General features: G+C 36.4%; 1 protein-coding gene across 3 annotated transcripts in view; it reads left to right on the top strand.

The window, feature by feature from the left end:
* ACSS3 (acyl-CoA synthetase short chain family member 3) overlaps nt 1-20,251 on the top strand; it is a 95,437-nt gene that overhangs the window by 71,066 nt on the left and 4,120 nt on the right. For all 3 annotated transcript variants that reach the window (XM_074825429.1, XM_074825431.1, XM_074825430.1), the window contains exons 10-13: nt 2,281-2,376; nt 6,159-6,222; nt 17,054-17,135; nt 18,068-18,190. In XM_074825429.1, coding sequence (XP_074681530.1) covers nt 2,281-2,376; nt 6,159-6,222; nt 17,054-17,135; nt 18,068-18,190 — 365 coding nt within the window. The remainder of the gene's footprint in view (nt 1-2,280; nt 2,377-6,158; nt 6,223-17,053; nt 17,136-18,067; nt 18,191-20,251) is intronic.

The following is a 20,251-nucleotide window of genomic DNA, read 5'->3' as shown; positions in this document are numbered from 1 at the left end:
AAATACAGATGACGTTTTCTTTCTAGTTTATATTGTTTTCATTAGCAGTGTATCAGAGAGTCATATCCAAACCAATTTTCAGAAACTTCAGATTCTCCCTCTCCCCTCAGGGTTTTTTGATTGAGAGCTCTTGCTTAGAAATGATTATTAATTCCCAGTTCATACAAATCTTACTGGTACATCAGGTTAACAGTGATGCTGTGTTCCCTACCTCTCAGTAGCAAACCTAATTACTGTGTTTTGGTGATAGGAAAATACCTTTCTCATGTGATCTGTTGCAGTATTGTTTTTGGCTCTTGCCATGCAGTATGTAAAGCAACATATATTCTATGCTATGCCTTCTTTTCCTCCTAACACAGTCAAATAGTAAACTGTCCCTTCCACTGTCTTTTCCAATTCCCTGTTCTCTAAGAAAAATACCATTTTTTATTCTGTTCTGAGGAAAAGAGAAAAAAAGTCTTCAGTATAGATGCTGTACAGAAAATTAAGCTCACAAACTGTTGAATAAATTGCGAGTTTCTCTTCCTGCAACTTTCAGTGTGATCACGGATGGAGTATGTTAGATCATTTTGATACTGTGTCACCACTGTAGTTGTAGCTTGTGTGTTCTGTGTGTTGGAAGAAAAGATCAGGATATACGACTGTGTGGGTAATGTGCATTATGTAGAAGAAGGAACAGGGAACGATGGGGAGACAACTAAGTAGAGTTTTTAGCCTGTCTGCATTAGGATTGAGGGTTGATGGTTCTCATTCTGTGTCCCACAGCTGGAGTTGGGCTGTAGCTTAACTGTGCTAGGTTAATGCTAATTTTCACTACTTACTAACACCTGATGTAAAACCACCACAAGTTTCTGTAATTTTGTTGTTCTTCTTGCTTCTTTTAGCACTTGAATAGACATTTAACAACTTCTGAAGTGGCAAAGTAATTCTGTGGAAGCTGAAACACCAAAACAACTGTAATTTCGTAATGCAAGAGAACTGAAAATAGTTTTGACCGTACTGATCAGATATAAATACAGAGCTGAAGACAAACCTGCTTTGTTGTGCTGACACTTGAGGGTGGTGTGGACTATGAATTCCAGGCCAAGTGACCTGAGACTTGGGACTTCTCCAGAATAATGAAGCCATGTTTTTAAAGTAATAGTCTCATACTGTGTTTCTGGTAATATTTACAACCACCTACACTTTGTTTTCTGTGGCTCAGAGTTACAGCAGCATTTAAAAGTAATTTCTATAGATTTTTTTCTTAGAGGGAAAGAGAGAAGAGCAACTGGTCTTTTTTCAAACTTAGACTCTCTGTTATATATGACTTGATAGTTTTTATTCCTCTTATATAATAACAACTCTTGTAATATAAAAATGTTATGTGAAATTGAGCTTTCTTAAGAAAAAGAGGAAGGTGAGGAGGGAGGAATTTCTAGCTGCCTAACTGTGGGGATAATTAGGAAGGCGTAGGCATTACAGGTGTCTCATTTAGAAGCTCTGGAAAAGACATTTTATGTTGGTGCTTCAGAGGGGTTTCTAGACCTTACTTCTTTGGGCTCTGTTCAGGGAGCAAAGGCATGCAGTGCCAGTGTTCAATTTATTGGTGGGCAGTGAGATGAATGTATATCTTCCTAAGATTCAAAAACTGAGGGACATTTGTCTTCTCACATCTCCTCTGCACCCCTCAAAAAAACCCACTCCAAAATGTTGTGGTTAGTAAAACTTTAATGTTTGTAGGTGGAGGAGGAGAAAACATCTGTATTATGATCACAAAATCTTGCAGCAGTTTGATTTTCATTTCTTGGGTTGTTTCTCTTGAGTTTATTTTGTGAACACTGAAAATTTAGGTCTGACTTTTCTATCCTGTTTCTTTTTGAACCTTTTCATTATCTGGAATAGTTCTCACCAAGAAATACTAGTGAGATCTCCAGGATTATAAAAGAGATATTCCTGATTTCATTATTTACAGTAAATTTTGTTAGGCACTACCTCTTCTCCAGTCTTCCTCACCAATATTGTCTTGGAAAAGATTTGGCATTTATTCACCTTCCAGACCTCTGAATGTGTAGCTCCAAAATAGAACAACAAACACTTTGATATTGCTTTACAGGGATAAGATAATCAACCAAGAATGGATTGATGTAAAAGCTCCTGAATTCTGAATCTTCCATTGCTTGTCTGGAATTTTTATTTTATTATTTTGACGTGCTGAACTAGAAGCAAAACTTAAAACCAATAAATACTTAATGACACTAAGAACAATCTTAACTGACAATATTTGTGTTCTCTTAACAGAATCTGGTTCTGCAATTACTGCTTCCTGTATTGGTTTGGGGAACTCTACAACACCTCCACCTGGACAGGCAGGAAAACCAGTGCCGGGATACAATGGTAAGACTGTACTAAACATTCTACTAGAAAAGAATATTGCTTATATTCCTGAGTAAGTGCTCTTTAATTTCCATACCTTGTAGAGAAAGCAAATTACAGTCTTTTTAACACATTTTTCTCCTTCCTGTAACAGAAAGCTCTGCTTTTGTGTGTGTTATGGAATATGAAATTCAGTTATGCTCAAGAAAATTGATCAACTACTTCTACCTTTATTATACGAAAGGACTAACATGTACTTCTACACTGGATATAAAAAAGATATGAAAAAAGTACTGTGCTTTAAGGCTTGTGTACAGTTGCACTGTTTTAAATGAGAGCAGCAATGAAATTTGTATTGGCAAATCAGAAAGAAAAATGCTAGTAATAACCATAAGCAAAAGAGGAAATGATAACTAGAGAAGTAATTGCTGTAACTTGCACTTTAAGTGTTCTGTTATACCTGTGTTTATCAATTTTCAGAGGCTAAATTGTTTTGGTTTGGGAGATGTATTGAATAATTATGTCTCAGAGACACATTGATTAGCTTGATTAGATATTTTTTTTTTTTTGGCCCTACAATTTGATATGAGGAGTATTCTGAAGTGCATAAAGAAAATTCTTACTGAGGTCTGTCTTCCACAAATATGTCATAGTGAACTAACAAATAGCTTGGGAAGGATATAAATCTTCTATTTAAACTCATCTCATACTTTTGTAAAGAAAATCAAAGTCATTTTTCTGCCTTTTTGTACAGGTATATGGGCTCATATTTGAGAGAGTTGTTAAGCACATTATCTTTCAATACTTCTGGAGAATTTTCATTTCCAGCTGGGAGAAATGGTAGGCTATGGACCAACATTAAAAGGATGAGCACTCATTGTATGGCAGGTATTTTCATGCAGAGGGTGAAGCTACAGGATTAAGAATGCAAAAATATTTTCATATTCAGGAACCCTGATTTTAACACAGTTTTCAAGAATTGCTTGGAAGTCCAAAAAATAATTACATTAAAGATCAAATGATCTTCAGGAAAAGTTTTCACAACACTGGGCAGAAAGAGCTAAGCTGTTTTTTTCTTCTAATACGTACAAGTGGAAGTGAACATTAAAGAAAATAAGCATTTTCTGCAGCTCTGGATTTTGGCATTTACAGTTACAGCATGAAGACAAACAATAGCTTAAAAACAACATTAAAACAAAGCTGTGAAGTTTGTCCAGAGTTGTAATAAATAGGGAAGAGTAGAAGAATGTAATTGCATCACATGCGCTATCAAATGATAGTCAGGCCTAGAAAAAAGCGTGAGTAGCAAGAATACAAAAATTTCCTATCGATTTTTTGGAACATTGGGCCTAGTGTAAGTAAAGAATTTCTTTAGATAGAATGAAGGAAATGTCTTTAGCATGCCTTAAAAGGGAAACATAAAATGAGCACTAAAGTTCACTAAAGATTTATGAAGGAACTTTACCTCTTTCAGTCTTTGGTTTGAGGCCAGTTGTGTCTTGTAATGCAGCCATAAAATAGTGGATCTTGAAATTACTCTGTACTGGCAGCTGTCTTGCTGTCACCCACTTCTGTTTTGATGTTGTTTTGCTGCTGTTACTATATTAATTAGAAGAGATCCTTATGCCATTTAGAAGATAGATGGTTTTGGACATTGCTAAAGTTGTATTGTATTTATGCTGCAATATAAATGGAAAGTTAAAAAATATACTTTTTTTAAGCACAACTTTCCTGTTACAGTATTGCTAAAATAAACTGATTTATTTGGATTTTTTTAGTATATAAAGAATAAAAGCAGTATTTAGCTATGATTACAAAGTGCAGTGGCACAAATTGCGTTTAAAAGTGAATCAAGATACTATATTAATTTCTAGTTCTACTTCCTCAAATCAGACATTATTTTGTGCATTCCCTTTGATCTACTTGAACCCTTTCCAGATAATTTCATTGCATTGTTTTCAAACTGAAGCAAGTCTGACATTTTGAAGAATTAATTCTGTTCAACAGTAGTTCAGGAGTGAGCAGTATATTATCCCCCTTCCCTGAATTTTTGTACCTTGAAATACAGTGCTTGTAGGGAGGAGAATAAGTGGTGGAATCGCTACTATAAGATAGTTACAATAAACTGATTAGATTTTACTTTAGTATACTAAAGATAGGAAAAAAACAGTAGAGAGCATTGAAAGCTGCATGTAAGTGTGTCTTTTTCATTGTGTGTTCTGAGCCTAAATTCTCCAAGTCTAATGATACTATGTTTTTACACATGTTCTTACAACATCTAAAAATATATAAGAAAAAAAAAAAGTGTTTACAGATTATAAATGGGTTTTATTTATGCCATTCTTGCTGTTTTACTTAAGTGTCTTCTATGTGTCCATTCATCTTTTCGATTATCCTATCCCAGTTGCTCCAAGTCACTGATTTGTAAAACTGACCTTGTGTACTTGCTTGTGTCTTATGTGCTGAGCCATTGCTTTCAGCAGGCTCTTCAGTTACTTAAAAATTACCATCCTCTATGAAGGAGCATCTTCAGCCAGAAATAGTAAATTACAGTTGTTGGCATTCTTTGGACAGATAGGATATGATATTACTTATAAGAGTCTTAGCAGGGGTTTTAGTCAGAAGTCTGTCATCCTCTTTTCCCCATTTCCTTTGGAGATTTTTAATACAGAATGTAAGATTACTTGTAGTAATATAGATCCAACTGCACATTGCTTTCTTTGCTTGGTCAGGCTTCAAAAGGCATGTTTTTAAATCCATGTCAGCCCAATCTGTCAAAATGTTCCCTCCCTGTTTTCCCATGCTTTAGTCATTTCACTTTGTTTAATTCCATTTATCAGAGGCCAAGTTTATTGATATCTGTCATTCCTTTCTATGCCCACACCTTCAGATGGAATGGGTGGTTGTAGACTTCCGAGATGACTGCACAGAAGAGGCTAGTTCAGGTGTTTTTCCTCAGAAACCTCAGTACCAGGATATGATGCTTTGTGATGGGCCAGTGTCATCCAAGGAAAAGGCTTCTGTTGGGAGTTCTGGATCCTTCACTGTACTCTAGCATTACCCTGCTGTGCGGCTGTGGGTAGTTTGTGAGTTACTTTACCTCTTTGTGCTAGACTAGAATAAGCCTTGTCAGCTGGAGAGCATCTTTGGAAAACAGACACACTTACTTACTGCTAATAGTATTTCTCACATTAACTGGGTTAGCCTCCAGTAATCTTAGCTGTTATTTCTTACTCATGTTACCTGCACACTTTTTCTTGTATGTTACATATCTGAAAGGTCCTTTGGTATTTGGAAATTTAGATTTTCCAGTATGAATTTGACCTTTAATTTTCAGTTCTTTAGTTTTCTGTTTGTGCTATTTCTGCTCCCAAAGCACAAGTATTATTTAAGACTTTTTGTCCTTATGGTTGGATGTTAATAAGGTCATAGAATCATAGAATGGTTTGGGTTGGAAGGGACCTTAAAGATCATCTAGTTCCAACCCCCCTGCCATGGGCAGGGACACCTTCCACTAGACCAGGTTGCTCAAAGCCCCGTCCAACCTGGCCTTGAACACTGCCAGGGAGGGGGCATCCACAACTTCTCTGGGCAACCTGTGCCAGTGTCTCACCACCCTCACAGTGAAGAACTTCTTCCTTACATGAGATTGCCCACTCACAAATTACTTAATTCCTTTAGTTGCTTGGTGTATTGCCATTCTGAGGTGTGATGTAAGTTGATAGCCATGAAGAAAGACACTGTCCTCCATCTAAAAATACACTACCTAATGGGAGTTCTCTTCCTATATTACTTTTTTACAGTGATGATACTGGATGAAAATAAGGAACCAGTGAAGGCAAAGACTTTGGGAAATATTGTGGTAAAGTAAGCAAACTAAGTCTCTTACAGTTAAGAGAAGCTTCTTACATGGGTTGATTGTCTTTTGCAAAACTGCCAGAACTTTTTATGTCTGTTAATGTTGAAAAATTGCAGATGAAACTGTGTGAGTGACTGAGTGTGGACTGTTGGTTTTTTAGTTAGACTACAGCCAAATTTACCTTTTTCTTAACTACCAGCCTATTGGCCCAGGATGAAGTCTTCCTGTTGTGATGTATGAGCAAGATACTGAATCATTCTCTTCACTATTTTATCTTTAAGTTTAGTGAAATAATACAGCAGTGCAGATTGACATGCTTTGGTTTACAGGTGTGATGCTGCCTCCTCTTTCACTATCTCCTAATCCCAACCCATGAACATTTTTAGAGGGAAAATGTATATATTCTGTTCTCTGTAAAAATGTCAAGATGTCTCTGCACATGTTTTGCATGAAACAAAGTGTTCAGTTGTGGTAGTACTTGGACAAAATGCATACAGGAAAAGACTAGAAAGAAAGAGAAGGAAAGAAAGAAAGAAGGAAAGAAAGAGGGAGAAAGAGAGAGAAAGAAAGAGAAAGAGAAAGAAAGAAAGACCTGCTGTGCATCATGTAGGTGATTTTTAGTACCATTTAGCAGACTCCTGTCAGATGAGTTCCATAAGCTTTAACATTCTTTTTAAAAGTACAACTTTCTTTGCACCTTTTTTTAGATAAAGGGGCCTCTGTTTAGATAAGACTGTGAATATCAGTTACATTTCTCTTATCTTGCCTTCTGCCGTCTCACTGTTGCCAGAACCTTTCCTTGCTTCTGTAAAGCTCGATAGGCTACTGCTCCCCACAGCCCATGCCAGCTCTGGATTCTGGATGTTTCACAGGCTTTTAGGCTAATGGCATTTTTCTCAGACAGATACCTACTTTGTGATTAACATGCTAGCTGTAGTCTTCTCTGTTTTCAGTCACAGAAAATACTTCAGTTCTGAACACTTCCTAACTGCCAGCAAATACAAGTCCCAAAAGAAATGCATTCATTTACTTCTTTTGTGGTAAAATTTAGGAGAGTTGTGGTAATCCAGTCTTCACTGCTTGCTTAGGTGAATGGAAGGAAATATAAAGATAAGCATTAACCTTCAGTGAACTGAAATTCTGTCAAAAGCCAAAGCGTTGGGACAGATGTACTGATTCTGATGAGTTGTTAAAGAGAGAAGTTAACTGAGGACTGAGGCACTGTTCATGTGAACTGGAGATGAGACAGGCAAGAGCTACAGGCCCTGGAGCATGCTGCAGACGTGCAGTGCTAAAAACATGGGCTGGCTGGCTGCATAGTGCTTGCTTGGGAGTCGGAGTTGCCAAGGTGTGGAGGTGTTTTGCTCAGCTGTCCTACTGATCTAATGTAACAAGACCACTGTGGAGACTAAGATAGTACTACGTTAAGTTACTGTACTGTGTGACACAGATGTTTGTTTCCAGGATAAAGTCTATAGCCTGCCTAATTTTCAGCATTTTAGGCTAAGTCACCAGAATACACAGGCATGTGTTTAAGTTCACACACAATCTCCCTTGAAGCAGCAGACTCATATTTAGATGTAGTTTTTCTGTGACAGATGTAAGATTGTGCCTTTATTCCATTGCTGAGTACAAATAATTAATATCACTCCAGCCTTTAATAGATTGTGGGTTGCAGTATCAGTAATCCAGGTCAGAGTGGAGGGCTGTCTTTTGAAACTCTCACCTCTGTAGTGCCTGATGCCATAATAAAATGTAAGCTTGTAATCAATATTTTGTAAGAAAATTGATCCTAGCTGTCTTAGGCATTCAGCTTGGATTGAATAAATTGCCTACCAGATGTGCTCATGTCTCTGCTGACTGCAGGGGTGAACAGGTAGCTTAGGGTAGGCTATCTACCAAAAATGAAATGAACTCCATCCTTAGCAACTCTGCCGAACAAGCTCAGTTGTATCTACTAACAGGTTATGTTGGTAGATGTGTGCATACGTTTCTGAGTCATTGCTATGTTTAAGTGCCTGTCAGGAGTGGATATTACCATAGTAGAAGATCCTGTTTGGAGTTATTGTCAAAATCTTAAAGCCAGAATTTATATTCCCTAATGTGGCCCCATTAGGCATTTATCTTAAGAAATTACAAATGTGTTTATACATTGATTTGTTGTTGTTATTGTTTATTTTGTTTTCTTTTCTGCTGCAGTCACATAAATTGATAGGGGAGAAAGGGGGGATTTTTGTTTTGTTTTGTCTTTTTTTGCATTGGGTCACTCAAGAAAGAGTAATGGCATAGGAACGCTGTTATTTTATCATGTCCATATGTATCGTAATGTCCACTGTGAAATACAGGGGAGAGTAGGGGGCAAAGAGATTGCACTGTATCATTAACATAGTCAGTATGAAACAATTCTGAGGTTTGTTAACTATCACCCCTTTTCCAGCCCTTTTCTGACTTAATCTTTTGGGACAATAGGATCACTTAAAATCCATTCTGCAGCTTAACAAAAAAAAACCCCAGCAAAACAAAGCAAATGGATTGATGAACTTTAGGAGGCCAATTGTGGGATTTTTTAACACTTCCAACATTTCAGTCTGTGAACTGTTCAGAGAAGTTAGTTTTAGGATATTAGGGTTAGCAATGTCTTAACATTTTGTTCCAGGTTTTATTCTGGTGAGTGACAATTTGCTGCAGTGTTTAGTTGGATTTTTGGTCATAAAAATCTGTGACTATTAGCTTAAGGCATCACATTTTCTATCTTCTCCATTCAGCTAAGCAGTTATTTAGCTGTAAAGTGTTTTCATTTTCTGATTAGGGCTAGTTTTTATAAAGTCCTCCTGCAAGAAGCCTTTCCTTTCTTCATCTCTTCATCAGGCTTCAACATGTACAGATGCCTTAAAAACAGTGGGGATGATCCTTACTAGCAGGGACATGTCCCCATGCAGCTAGAAGAAAATGGGGTAGGCAGGATAGTTTTCACTATTACTCTGTCATACACTCAGCAGAAAAATACGGTGTACCATTTTAGAAAAAAACACAGGTATTTGCTTTATCTGCAGCATATGTGAGTTGTGAAATATTCTTCAGTATTTCTTGGAGAGGAGAGTGGCCACACACTGCTGTGAAAAAGTGGTATGCTGCTGCTCTTGGTTATTTTTATCCCAGTCTAACTCCCGGTAAAGAGTGTTGGGGGCTGCTTGAGGCCTGCAGTGCTCCTAAGTATAGTATTTAAAATATCCTTGCAACAGAGTTTTAAACTTTTTAATTTTACCCTGCAGCAGTCAAATGCTTTAGAAAGGTGGTTCTTACACCTCATTACTCTACCTTTCTGCCCCAAGTATGTTCTTTTCTTTACTCATCTGCCAACTGATACCTGGGTTTTTTTCATATAACCATCTTTTCCCTTTGGAAAGATTTTTGCTGACAAGAGCTCTCATAGAGGCTAATTTACATGAACAATGCAATAATCTTTTTGACTTCTCAAGTCTTTCAGGATAAAGTAATCAAATACAGTGTCACAACATTTATGATAAAAGGGCAAGGGAAAATGAAGATGACTGCAGCTCATGAGGGTGCGCTTGTACATTTTTTTGAGCTAGAACCTTTGGACATGAAAGATAATTAACTGAGGATTTATTTTGAAGTGAAAATGATAGCAGCAATGACCTCAATTTCTGTTAGCAAGAGCAGTCTGATTTAGTGACACACTTCTTGCATTGATCTGACCTGCCTGTAATTAATACGCACATGAAAATGTGTATATTTAATCATGATTAGCTGTGAGAATATTCAAAGTTCTGATAAGGAACGTTAGCAAAGAGAAATACCATTTAAATTCCAGTGCAGTGGGAAACTCAGTTTTGGTCTTGTACATGATAAAGATCGCAAACCTATTATGTTTATTTTATGAAGCAGTTGTCAGAACTGTCTCATTAGCTAGCATTTTTATTTATGTTCACTCACAACAGCAAGAGGACTGCATTTGCCATATACTCATTCTATCCAGAGAGTAATGCCTGCCAGTAAATTTCCTGGTAGATCCTAGTTACATTTCCTATAGTGTCTGTATCGTTAATTTTGTGCCATAGTAATGGAGGTTTACAGGATAAATATTTACAAATTTGTTTTACCAATCTCCACTGCACAGAATCACATAAATATTTCTGTTCCATATTCAGAAAGAGGTGAGACAATGTAGTTACATCATAAGTGATTCTGAAATGCTTTGGTTGCATTGGTTAAATTGCGTTTAAGAATAGCGACTGTGTGAGAGGCTCTGCAGACAATTAATTTGTGGGGTTTTTCTCATGAATTTTGGATTAGTGGAGGAAGAGAAAGGAAAATTATAATGTTCTGTCAATAGTTAAAATTATTCAAATGATGACCCAACCCATTATATAAAGTAGAATCCTGAAAAGCTTTATGTACAGTGCTGTAAGAGTGTAAAGTATTGAAAAATAATGAATGAGGTTTTATAAAGAAAGAGCCATGATGAATTTACAGCTTTTTATAATTTTATACTTTAAGTTAGCTGACTAGAAATGTGACAAAGCTTTTGAAGCAAATACCATGAAGTTAATATCCTTTAATAGAAGAGATGTTTAGAAGTAAGCAACCCATTCGCAGTTTCACTATTTGTGGTACTGTGTTCAATCTTTATGCAGTATTTAGAGAGCAAATAGATGTTCAGTAAAAAGCTTACTTATTTAATATTTCTTATAATGCATTAAAAAAAAATCAGTATCTGTGTGGAAGTCTGAAGCAACCTGAAGCTAGGAATGTAATCATTAAGATGCACAATAGAAAGTTAAGAGCTTAAAAGGAAGAAAAGGTAAAGAAAAAGTTGTAATATTTTGCAGCACACTATAGTACCTTGGTATCTCATTAAAGAAAATAAAGAAAAATCTTGTAGGATTTGATGGGTCAACATTTGGGCATTCTGACTTGGGATATGCGCATGAGAAAGGTCACAGCTCTTGTTTGTGCTCTTCCCCTTCCCTGGAAGAAAAGGAGGCCGGGAGGCGGTAGCAGTGTGTTAGATAGTGAAAGCAAGGGGAGACTCCATCTGAAGCCAAGTGGGGTATATGGCCTTAGCTCAGAAGAAAGACAGTTAGAAGCTACCTGAGATGCCAAAATAGCCACTGAAGATCTTATTATGTAGTATCATAGTAATGAATGTTGTCAGTTTTTCTTTTTTTAAGTGTGTGACACTATTGCTGTTTCATGCTTTTATCATTAAATTTGATTCAATGATAAAAAACAATACTCAGTATTCTGAAATTTCCTTCTATGAATGTAATAATCCCCAAAATACAAGTACTTTGACATGCTAAGAAACATCTCTCTCTCTCTCTCATATGTGATTGTTCTAGAGTGTCTGAAGGGGTTTAAGCTATATCTCCATTGCTTGAGTTGTTTTTATTTTTGTCAATATAATGATGGCTTGTCTGTTTTGGAAGTGGTGTTTAATGTTTTCCTATTATTTTTTTTAATATAAAATAAACAAAAAATTACATAAGGTAGCAGAAAATTAAAGGCAACCCAGCAGAGGCCATGTTGCAGACTGGTCTGAGTGGCTTGGCCTCAAGGAAGATTGCTTGGAGGGAGAAAAACATTGCTTGTAAAATCATGTAAAGCAAACGTGTCATCCTGCATAGACCACTTGCAGTATGTTCTTGTAAGTAAAGGCCATACAGCTAGGAACAATAAAAATTTGCTAGATTTTGACATGAAGGACTGTACGCCAGAAAGCAGTGACTTACGAAGGAGCTTTTTATGTTAAAGTGGATAAACCACAGAATACACAAGATTTTTGAATGGAAGATAGCTGCTAGTGTAACTAAGCAGGCAATATGATTTCTTGCTATGCAAAAAACTGAAAAGGAACTAATACTACTCTCTGTGGATATGATGTTAGTAAAACCATTATGTTCAGTTCTTATGTCCGTATTTCAAAAGACTATTGAGAAAATGACTGGATTTTAGAGAAGATATGAATGACAGTGACTTGTCTTCTGGAAATCTTGGCTTAAAGAAATTACAGTTTAACTTGTGGTATGTAGTTCATCCAAGATCAGTTAAATGATAACTTTATCAAGGCCGGGAAATACCCACAGGACAAAGATGTCATTGAGAGATGGCTGTTTAATCTGGCATAAAGAGATTGGAAGCTGAAGCTAGAATATTCAGATGAGAGATAAAACACAGTTTTAATGGTGAAAGCATTAAACCATTGGAACAAATTCTTGGGGATATGGTGGTTTTTACACCTCTAGGTCAAACCTGGATATCTATTTTAACCAAAAGTTATGGAATTGAGGCAGGATTTAGTATATGGCATCCTTTAGCCTGTGTTATATGGGAGATCAGATTAGACGATCATGAAGAACCTGTGCAAAAGATTTCTTGCCCAGCCAGCCTTCCACATGTTTATCAGCTTTGTCTTTTCCCTTTACAAGTGAAACAATGAGTAGGACACTCATCATGAGAGGAATGTGGCCAAAGATGGGTTTTCTAACAGGTCTCTAGTTGAGAACATGTGAGTAGCATTTGAACTTGCTTTACTTTTAACTTCTTCCAAGCACTTTCACTAGTTTTTGATGGCTTTCTCTTTTCCCCACTAAAATATTTTTTTTTTTCAAAATCCACACTGAGGCCAACTACTTTTGTGACCCCTTCAGCTAACTAGAGTAGCATTTCATGAAGATTGATGAATGTTCAAGATCTACTCTTACCTCGTCTCCACCCTTTTTCCTGTGCTATTGTTCCTAGTGTCTGAAAAAGCTTCTAGATTGCAGATGGCTTTTGAACCTTCAATCATATTTTTTTTAAGAGTGATGTTTATGCACAGCACTGCATAAATGCTGAGAAATAACATAGCTGCCAGTCAAGATGATTTAGCTCCATTCACAAGCCCAAACTCATTTAACAATGACCTGTACTTGCTTTGACTGGCTGTAATGAACAGCCTGTGAGTACCATTGTCTACCATAAAATAAAAGGATATCTTCTCTGCAACTCTGCAAGGTAGCATCACTAATAGTTTTTGACTTTCATTTGGACTTTCAGAAATCTGCTTTTCTGTGTAAATTATATTTTGAGTGCTGTGTTTATAATTGCTTTGTTCCATCAACAAGGAATCCTACACCATTTTGATGAGTGGCATCCTGAAAGGATGTGACACATCAAGTCAGATTTTCTTGGGCTAAGTTAAAGGTGGGCTGTTCTGTATAAGGTCAGCCACCATTGTATGAAAAATAAATGAACTGTGAAACAATGCTTAAAAAACAGATAATGATTGTCATTTAAAATTCTCTAGCAGAAAACAGTTACTGTGAAAGTGCTTCAGAGGTTTTTTTGTGATGCTGCCAAGCTCACCTAATCTGTCTTAGTTTCTCCAATTTAGAATGAAATTACCGGTTTATCTTTGTAAAATGTAACCAGAGTGGATCTTTGTAAAATGAACCCATATAATTTACATCATTAATTTACACAGTTTACTTAGTTTTCCTGATGCTGTTCTAAATGTATTCAACCCTGAAATGAGAAATGGGCCTGAGTCTGTATTCCTGTAGTTCTACAATTGTCATATTAATGTCACTGGAGTAAACGGAGAATAGCATCGTTTGTACTGCTGTTGCTGAACTGGTGAAAAAATACATCTTTTTTGAGGTTTGAAATCCAAAGGTAAACTTTTCTCAAGTTCACATGTTTTGATTCAGCTCAGTGTAGGTTTTTCTCTTGAACCTCCACTTGGGTTTGAAACTGCCTATGCTTTGCTAGTTAAATGGGATGAGTTGACTAGTTAGCCTGATCCAATATAGCTGGTAACACATTCGTATTTTAGAAAAAGCTGGCAAGCTTGTGACTGTCCTCTGCAGAAGGAAGAAGCAATGAGGAAGATGCTACCAGAGTTACGACCATATGAAAAATCAAAGCAAGAATAGTGTAAGGGAGAGCTTATCTTTAAACCGATAGCAGATGCAGAAGCTCAACACTGGCTTGTTTGTGGCTTGGCATGCAGGATGAGGGAGAGATGAGTTAATGGATAGCTAGAGAAATACAGTAAATATGTCCCAAAGGGAAACCAAGCAGAGGAGCTTCTTTGTAAATTGTAGAAATGATGATGAAGGAACCTACTTTCTGTCTTGGTCTTCTGTGGTCCTGTCACTTGTGAAAGGAAAGCAGGACCATTTGTGGGGCAATCATGCTTACTTATGTATACCCAGCATTTTTTGGGCAATATATCCTCTTAATAAAAGTAACCCCAAAAGGCCATGAGTATCAACTCAGTGTTTGGACAAAGAGGCAACAGTTTGTAAATATAGAACTTTTAAATTCTGATGTCCTGGCAAAATTCCAATACACACAATTATGTTCTGGCAAGCTGAATTCTACCTTTATTAATTTTATTAATTATTTGTGTTTGCACAGCACCTAGAAATTCTAGTCAGTCATGATGCTAAGAACAAAGAATTGTATGTGTCCATTGATCTGGAATTACTTTGCCTAAAAGATGGACACATGGAAGATGGCATTCAGTTTTTGCTTAGTAGATGGAATAAGGTCCTAACTGCAAGTAAATTTTTACAGAAAGCCATGGAAGCATATTTTCAGACTGTGTCTGTATTGTGCTATGATTTGCGCTATAGAGGTACCTGCGGTAGCCAGTAGTTTAGCAGTCTGGTTTCCATAGACTCAAAAAATATGCACCATGGATGTACTTGTCAATGTGATTTTCCTTTTAAAAAAGCAACAACAAGAAACACCCCCCCGCCCCCCGCCCTGCCCCCCCACCCCCCCACCCCCACCCCCGAAAAAAAATCCCAAACCAAGTGGTGGGAGCAGGGATTATATTTTTGGTGATATGTTACATACTTCTGTGTTTAGATTTCTAAACTATTACAGTTACAAAAATGAAAATGCTTTTCTGATTTCAGCAATAAAATTGTTTTTTTCGATTTAATGAGTAACTGCAAAGTACTGTATAGAGCTGTGGAGAAATTATTACAGACTTTGTCAATACAAATTGTCCTTTCTCTCCCATCACAAGGATGTTTCAGACTGTTAAATAAATGTAAAGTGCAAAATTTGCAATGACTGAGGCTGTTATGAATTGCTATGCTATTAGCAACTAGGCAACAGCCATAGTAACTACCGTTCTCTAGCGGCTTTTCTTGAATCTAAACAAGAAATTTTTCTTTTAAACTCATACACACACCAGCATCAATATATTGTCTTTCTAATTATTTTTTTTTCAAGGCAAATACTCTATAGGTCCTGCTTGCCTATCACAAGGATGCTTACTAAGCTTGCAAGGCTTGAAATAGGCCAGTGAAATCCCTCCAGGTGGGCAGAAGCCAAACTGCCCTCCTGAAGCCTGGATGGCTACCTGGAAAGTGTTTTGGCATTTCTGGCCTTACCTTAACTATACTTTCAGGGAATGTGATTTATAGCATGTCTGGAGCCAGAACACTCAGAGAAAGTACTGATATTTATAGTAGTATATTCTATTATGCTAATCAAGTTGAATTAAGCTGAAAAAACCTGGGATTGTAAGAAATCATGGATTTGAATCATTAGTAGATGATGTGGCCTTTTCAATGTAGCTTGTACTATTTATACCATATTTAGGAAAAAAAAAAGTGTATAATACTATTCTTTTTGTAAATGTAATGTTAGAAATGTACATGTCACTGAGCTGGTAGCACCTATTCTTGTGACCTGAACATCATAGGAGACCTGTACTGATACCAGTGCTGCTACACTACAGAGGGGTGTTGCATTGCTAGGGATGTTGCTTTCTGGTGTCACAGGGACCCTATCAGAGTAGAAAATATAATACCCCTGGCTAAATATTTGCTGGTTAGGAATGCAGGCATATGCTAGTAAAATATGTATGAGACATTTATGATTTTATCTGTATAAATGTGCTTGCTTGCATGATCATTCTCTCTTGTTAGTAGGGTTAAGGTTCATAAAACTTGTGTTGATATGCCCAAATATGTATCTCTTAGGCAGTTCAAGTAAGATGTGTTTAACCCTATCAGATCTTTGGAGGGAGAAACAACTTGTTAGCTGAGACATCTGTAGCTTCTCTTCTTCCAGCAGATATGTATGTGAAGTGTCCCATGTTTTGTCATGCCCGTGGCCTTGACTGAAGAATGGATGTATAGTATCCATTGAAAACTCAACTAATAAAAAAATCCAGAATTTTGCAGCTTAACTTGTTAAAAAAATAAAGTCCAGTTTTCAGAAAGTTCTAAAAGTGACTTTTATCAATATACTTTCAAAAAACTCCAATAATTCCACTAATACTATGCACAGTTTAAATAAAAAACAAAAGCATTTTTATTCATATTGTCATTACTGAAGTTGAGTTATATCTTTTTACAAAAACTGAAGATCTGATAATTCATATGTCTATGCACGTGTGAGTGTGTTTGTGTGTTAGAGAAAGAGATACCTATAATAATGAAGTTGTCTGTATCATAGCATATATGCATACAGTTCTGGCAGATACTTAATCCCTGGGAATGTTGAAAGCTGAATGCTGATAACATATTTATAGTATCGTACATAATGTTTACTAAACCAAATATTATTTTACTGAATGCCAGAGATGCTTTAAAAGGTGTGGTCTGGATACAGTTCAGAGCTATATGCATGCGATCGCAACAAATGTATGGTCTTTTTGATCTGTTACCTGCATATTATTAAGCTGAACTGTTTTCTGATTCTATAGCCAATTATTATCTATCTGAATATAAAGTATGAATGGAGAGCATGAGTTGTACTTGTTATATCTGTGTTTCTTACTACTTCCCTCTACTCTTTTAATTTAAGGTTGCCTTTGCCTCCCGGAGCATTCTCGGGTCTTTGGGAAAATCAGGAAACATTCCAGAAGTTATATTTCCAGAAATTTCCAGTAAGAATTGCAAAATGAATTATATAAACATTTGGTAATCCTACAGAACTGAATGGTAGTAGATTTAAACTGGATAACATACAAAATTCTTGTACCTTATTTTAATGGGAGACCTTTGAATGTATGTGTTACATAATTAAAAACATTTCAAGGTAAAACTTTCTTCATCCATACTTCAAGTTTTTGGGCACACTGTTTTCTTTTTAAGATTTAAAACAAAAGAACTAAACCTCAAGCTTCTGAACCTAAAAGCTATATTATGTCATTTGATCTAATAAAAGATATAAGCCTCGCAACCTTAGACTAGCATAGCTTCAAATATACTACTGCTGTTGACATGTAGTCATTCTAACTTTGTATCAGTCCAAAATATACACTTGCCCACTGAGCACCTAAATACGTTGGAGGCTCCTTATTACATTAGTTATGTTTCCTTGTCAGATGAACTATCCAGGGACTGCCTTCCTCCTTTCCAAATGTCCAAAATGGAAAGTTTGATTCAATAAAAGTAAATGAGTGAATTGGCCAGGCAAATTTTTTTGTGTGTGCACTTGAATCATGATGATGAGGTATGCTTGGATCCAGCAAAGAGGAATATCTTTAGGAGCAATTTGGCAACTGTCTTTATATTGTAACAATTCCATTCTCCTTTTGTAGATTCAGGCAACATCCTTCTCCAAGCTGTCAGGGATCAAAGTAAGCAGAGTTGGAAAAAAAAACAGGTTTATGTTTTGTCTTCTGTCTTAACAAAGCCTACAAAACCTTTCTGGAAAGGGAGCTGCACGGTATATTATGACATAAGAATGGTGAAAAATATTACAGAATTAAACCTTTCAGGCACCAAAAACATATTTCATTTGAAACAGTTTTGTTTGTTAGTTTCATGGGAAATGAATGAATTTCTGAGTTTATTTTTGGTGTGTTTTGTTTAGGGATATTATGATACTATGGATGCAGGTTATATGGATGAAGATGGCTATTTATACGTCCTCTCTCGAGCTGATGATGTGATCAATGTTGCTGGACACAGAATTTCAGCAGGCGCGATTGAAGAGGTTAGCATTGCCTCACAGTAAAATAGAAGACTGAAAGATGAATAGAGAAAACTGAGACTGAAAATCTCACAAAATCATTTTTTTTTCTGCTTTATTTGATTGCATTTCCATCTTTTAACCAAAACATTAATTGTTTCAGGTCTTTCCTATTAAGGTGCTTTCTGAGACCATAATAAATTTAGTCAACAACAAGCAGTTTGTACCATGGGATTGATAAGACAGGCATGATTTCACATTTGAAGGTGGAATTAAGGGGCAATATAGTAGTATGTGAAGCATTCCTGTAAAGTCTGATAACATATTTATTTGTGAATACATTAAGGTAATGTAGGGTCAGTGTGCCAAGTAGTTTTACTAGGTACTGTACTTACTTAGAAGTAGAAACTTTTATTCCTAAAATACAGTTTTTAGGTGCATTTTTTAAAGTGCTTGGTGTTGGCTGAATTCTTTTCACATAGACTCATATTAGTGCTTTTTCTTGAAGAGTTTCCTCACAGTTTCTTGAGAGCTGTTTTGTCTCTTATTGTATGAGCAGTGCTAAATGAACAATGAAAATCTCTGTAAAAAAACCCTGCTGTTAAATTGAAAGTCATTAACGTAATACACATGCAACTCAAGAAGTTGAAAATAGTGCAGTTCATAATAGTATCTGAATTTCATATCACTGTTCTCTCACCCCTCTGGAACTGTTGCGATTGATTGCCAGTTACAAATTTCCCTGATGATGTATCAATTGCCTATTCAGGGAGTATGGGAAAAGGTGTGCTGGGCATGTGCAAGGGAAAAATACACCTTTAAGAACTCTGAATTTAACTGTTCGGTTAGTCAGTTTTTGCTTTAAAATGTTTGTTAGTCTAGTGACTTTTTTTTTTTAAAGGATAGAAAACTTAAAAGATAATAGACAAAATTCTGATTACACAAAATTGAACAGATTCAGATAAACATAGGCAATCCTTCGTGGATTGGTCAGCCAGGGAGCTGAACTAGCTGCTGCCCTGACTCAGGTCTATGGAGACATAAAGGTGGCTTTCAGTCTGCTTAAACCTTTTTCCCTTTGAAGTAATTTTTTCGTGTTGCTCTACTAAAGCGCAGCAGGGAATCTCATCCCCACCCCTTACTGCTCTATTGCTCTGGGGCTGACCTGGGCATTGTTTCTTCCCTTCAGGCTGAATCTGAAGCTAGTATAACAAATGACAAATTGAATCACTTCCTCAGTTGTATTACCTTTGTATTCATTGTCCTGAGCTCAGTGTCTCTGTTTTTCTCCCTGCTAGTTAGGTCTTTCCCGTAGAAACAAAAGATGTTTCATCACTGTGAAGTTCTAGAAGCTTTTCTAGTCACCTTTTGGAACAAAGCTAAAAACCAAGAGTGTTGTTAATGCATGCACAGCAAATTACTAGTTAAATGGGAAAGGATTAAGAAGACTACAATTAGCTTTTCAGTAAGATCAGTAAATACAGAATTAGAGGTTCACTGAATCACCATCTAATTGTCAGTCACCTTGTTGTGCAAGTATATTATCTGCATTTACATTATAGCTGCATTACAAGTTTAACAAGATTTTCCTTAGTGCTTTGACTAAGAATTTCAGCTTTATTATGTTCCAAACAATAGTTTCTTTGTCTAAGGTATCTGTTAATATCATTGGAGCTCCATCTTTACTGCAGTGTGGTAGGTGTTACTGTTTACCTTGCCAATCAGTGAATGTTAGCCATTATGGTAACCTCAGCCTGTGTTGATCCATCCATCTCTTTTGTCTGTTCATCTGTGGTGTCCCTGCTTGCCTTGACTCTTGCTGAAAAAGTCCAAATCAGATCTTGCCTATCTGAGGTAACAGACTTGAAATCAAGGAATTTAGCATTAGTTTCTGTCTGCTGAGATTTTTCTTACTTTTAAACAATTTTTAAATGTCTAGTGCTGATTCTGTTCTTTTTAGCTGTTTTACAAAGTTTGATAATTTTTAAATTAGTATTTACAATTTCAGTCATTTGAAATTAGCTGTCCCAAAGTCAAAGGCATGTTGATAGAATTATGGATAGATTGAAGAAAAATATTACGGTG

This window comes from Strix aluco, chromosome 5 (genome assembly GCF_031877795.1).
Source record: "Strix aluco isolate bStrAlu1 chromosome 5, bStrAlu1.hap1, whole genome shotgun sequence".
Classification (NCBI taxonomy): domain Eukaryota; kingdom Metazoa; phylum Chordata; class Aves; order Strigiformes; family Strigidae; genus Strix; species Strix aluco.
Note: the sequence above shows the minus strand (reverse complement) of the source record. Positions and strands in the feature narration are given on the sequence as shown.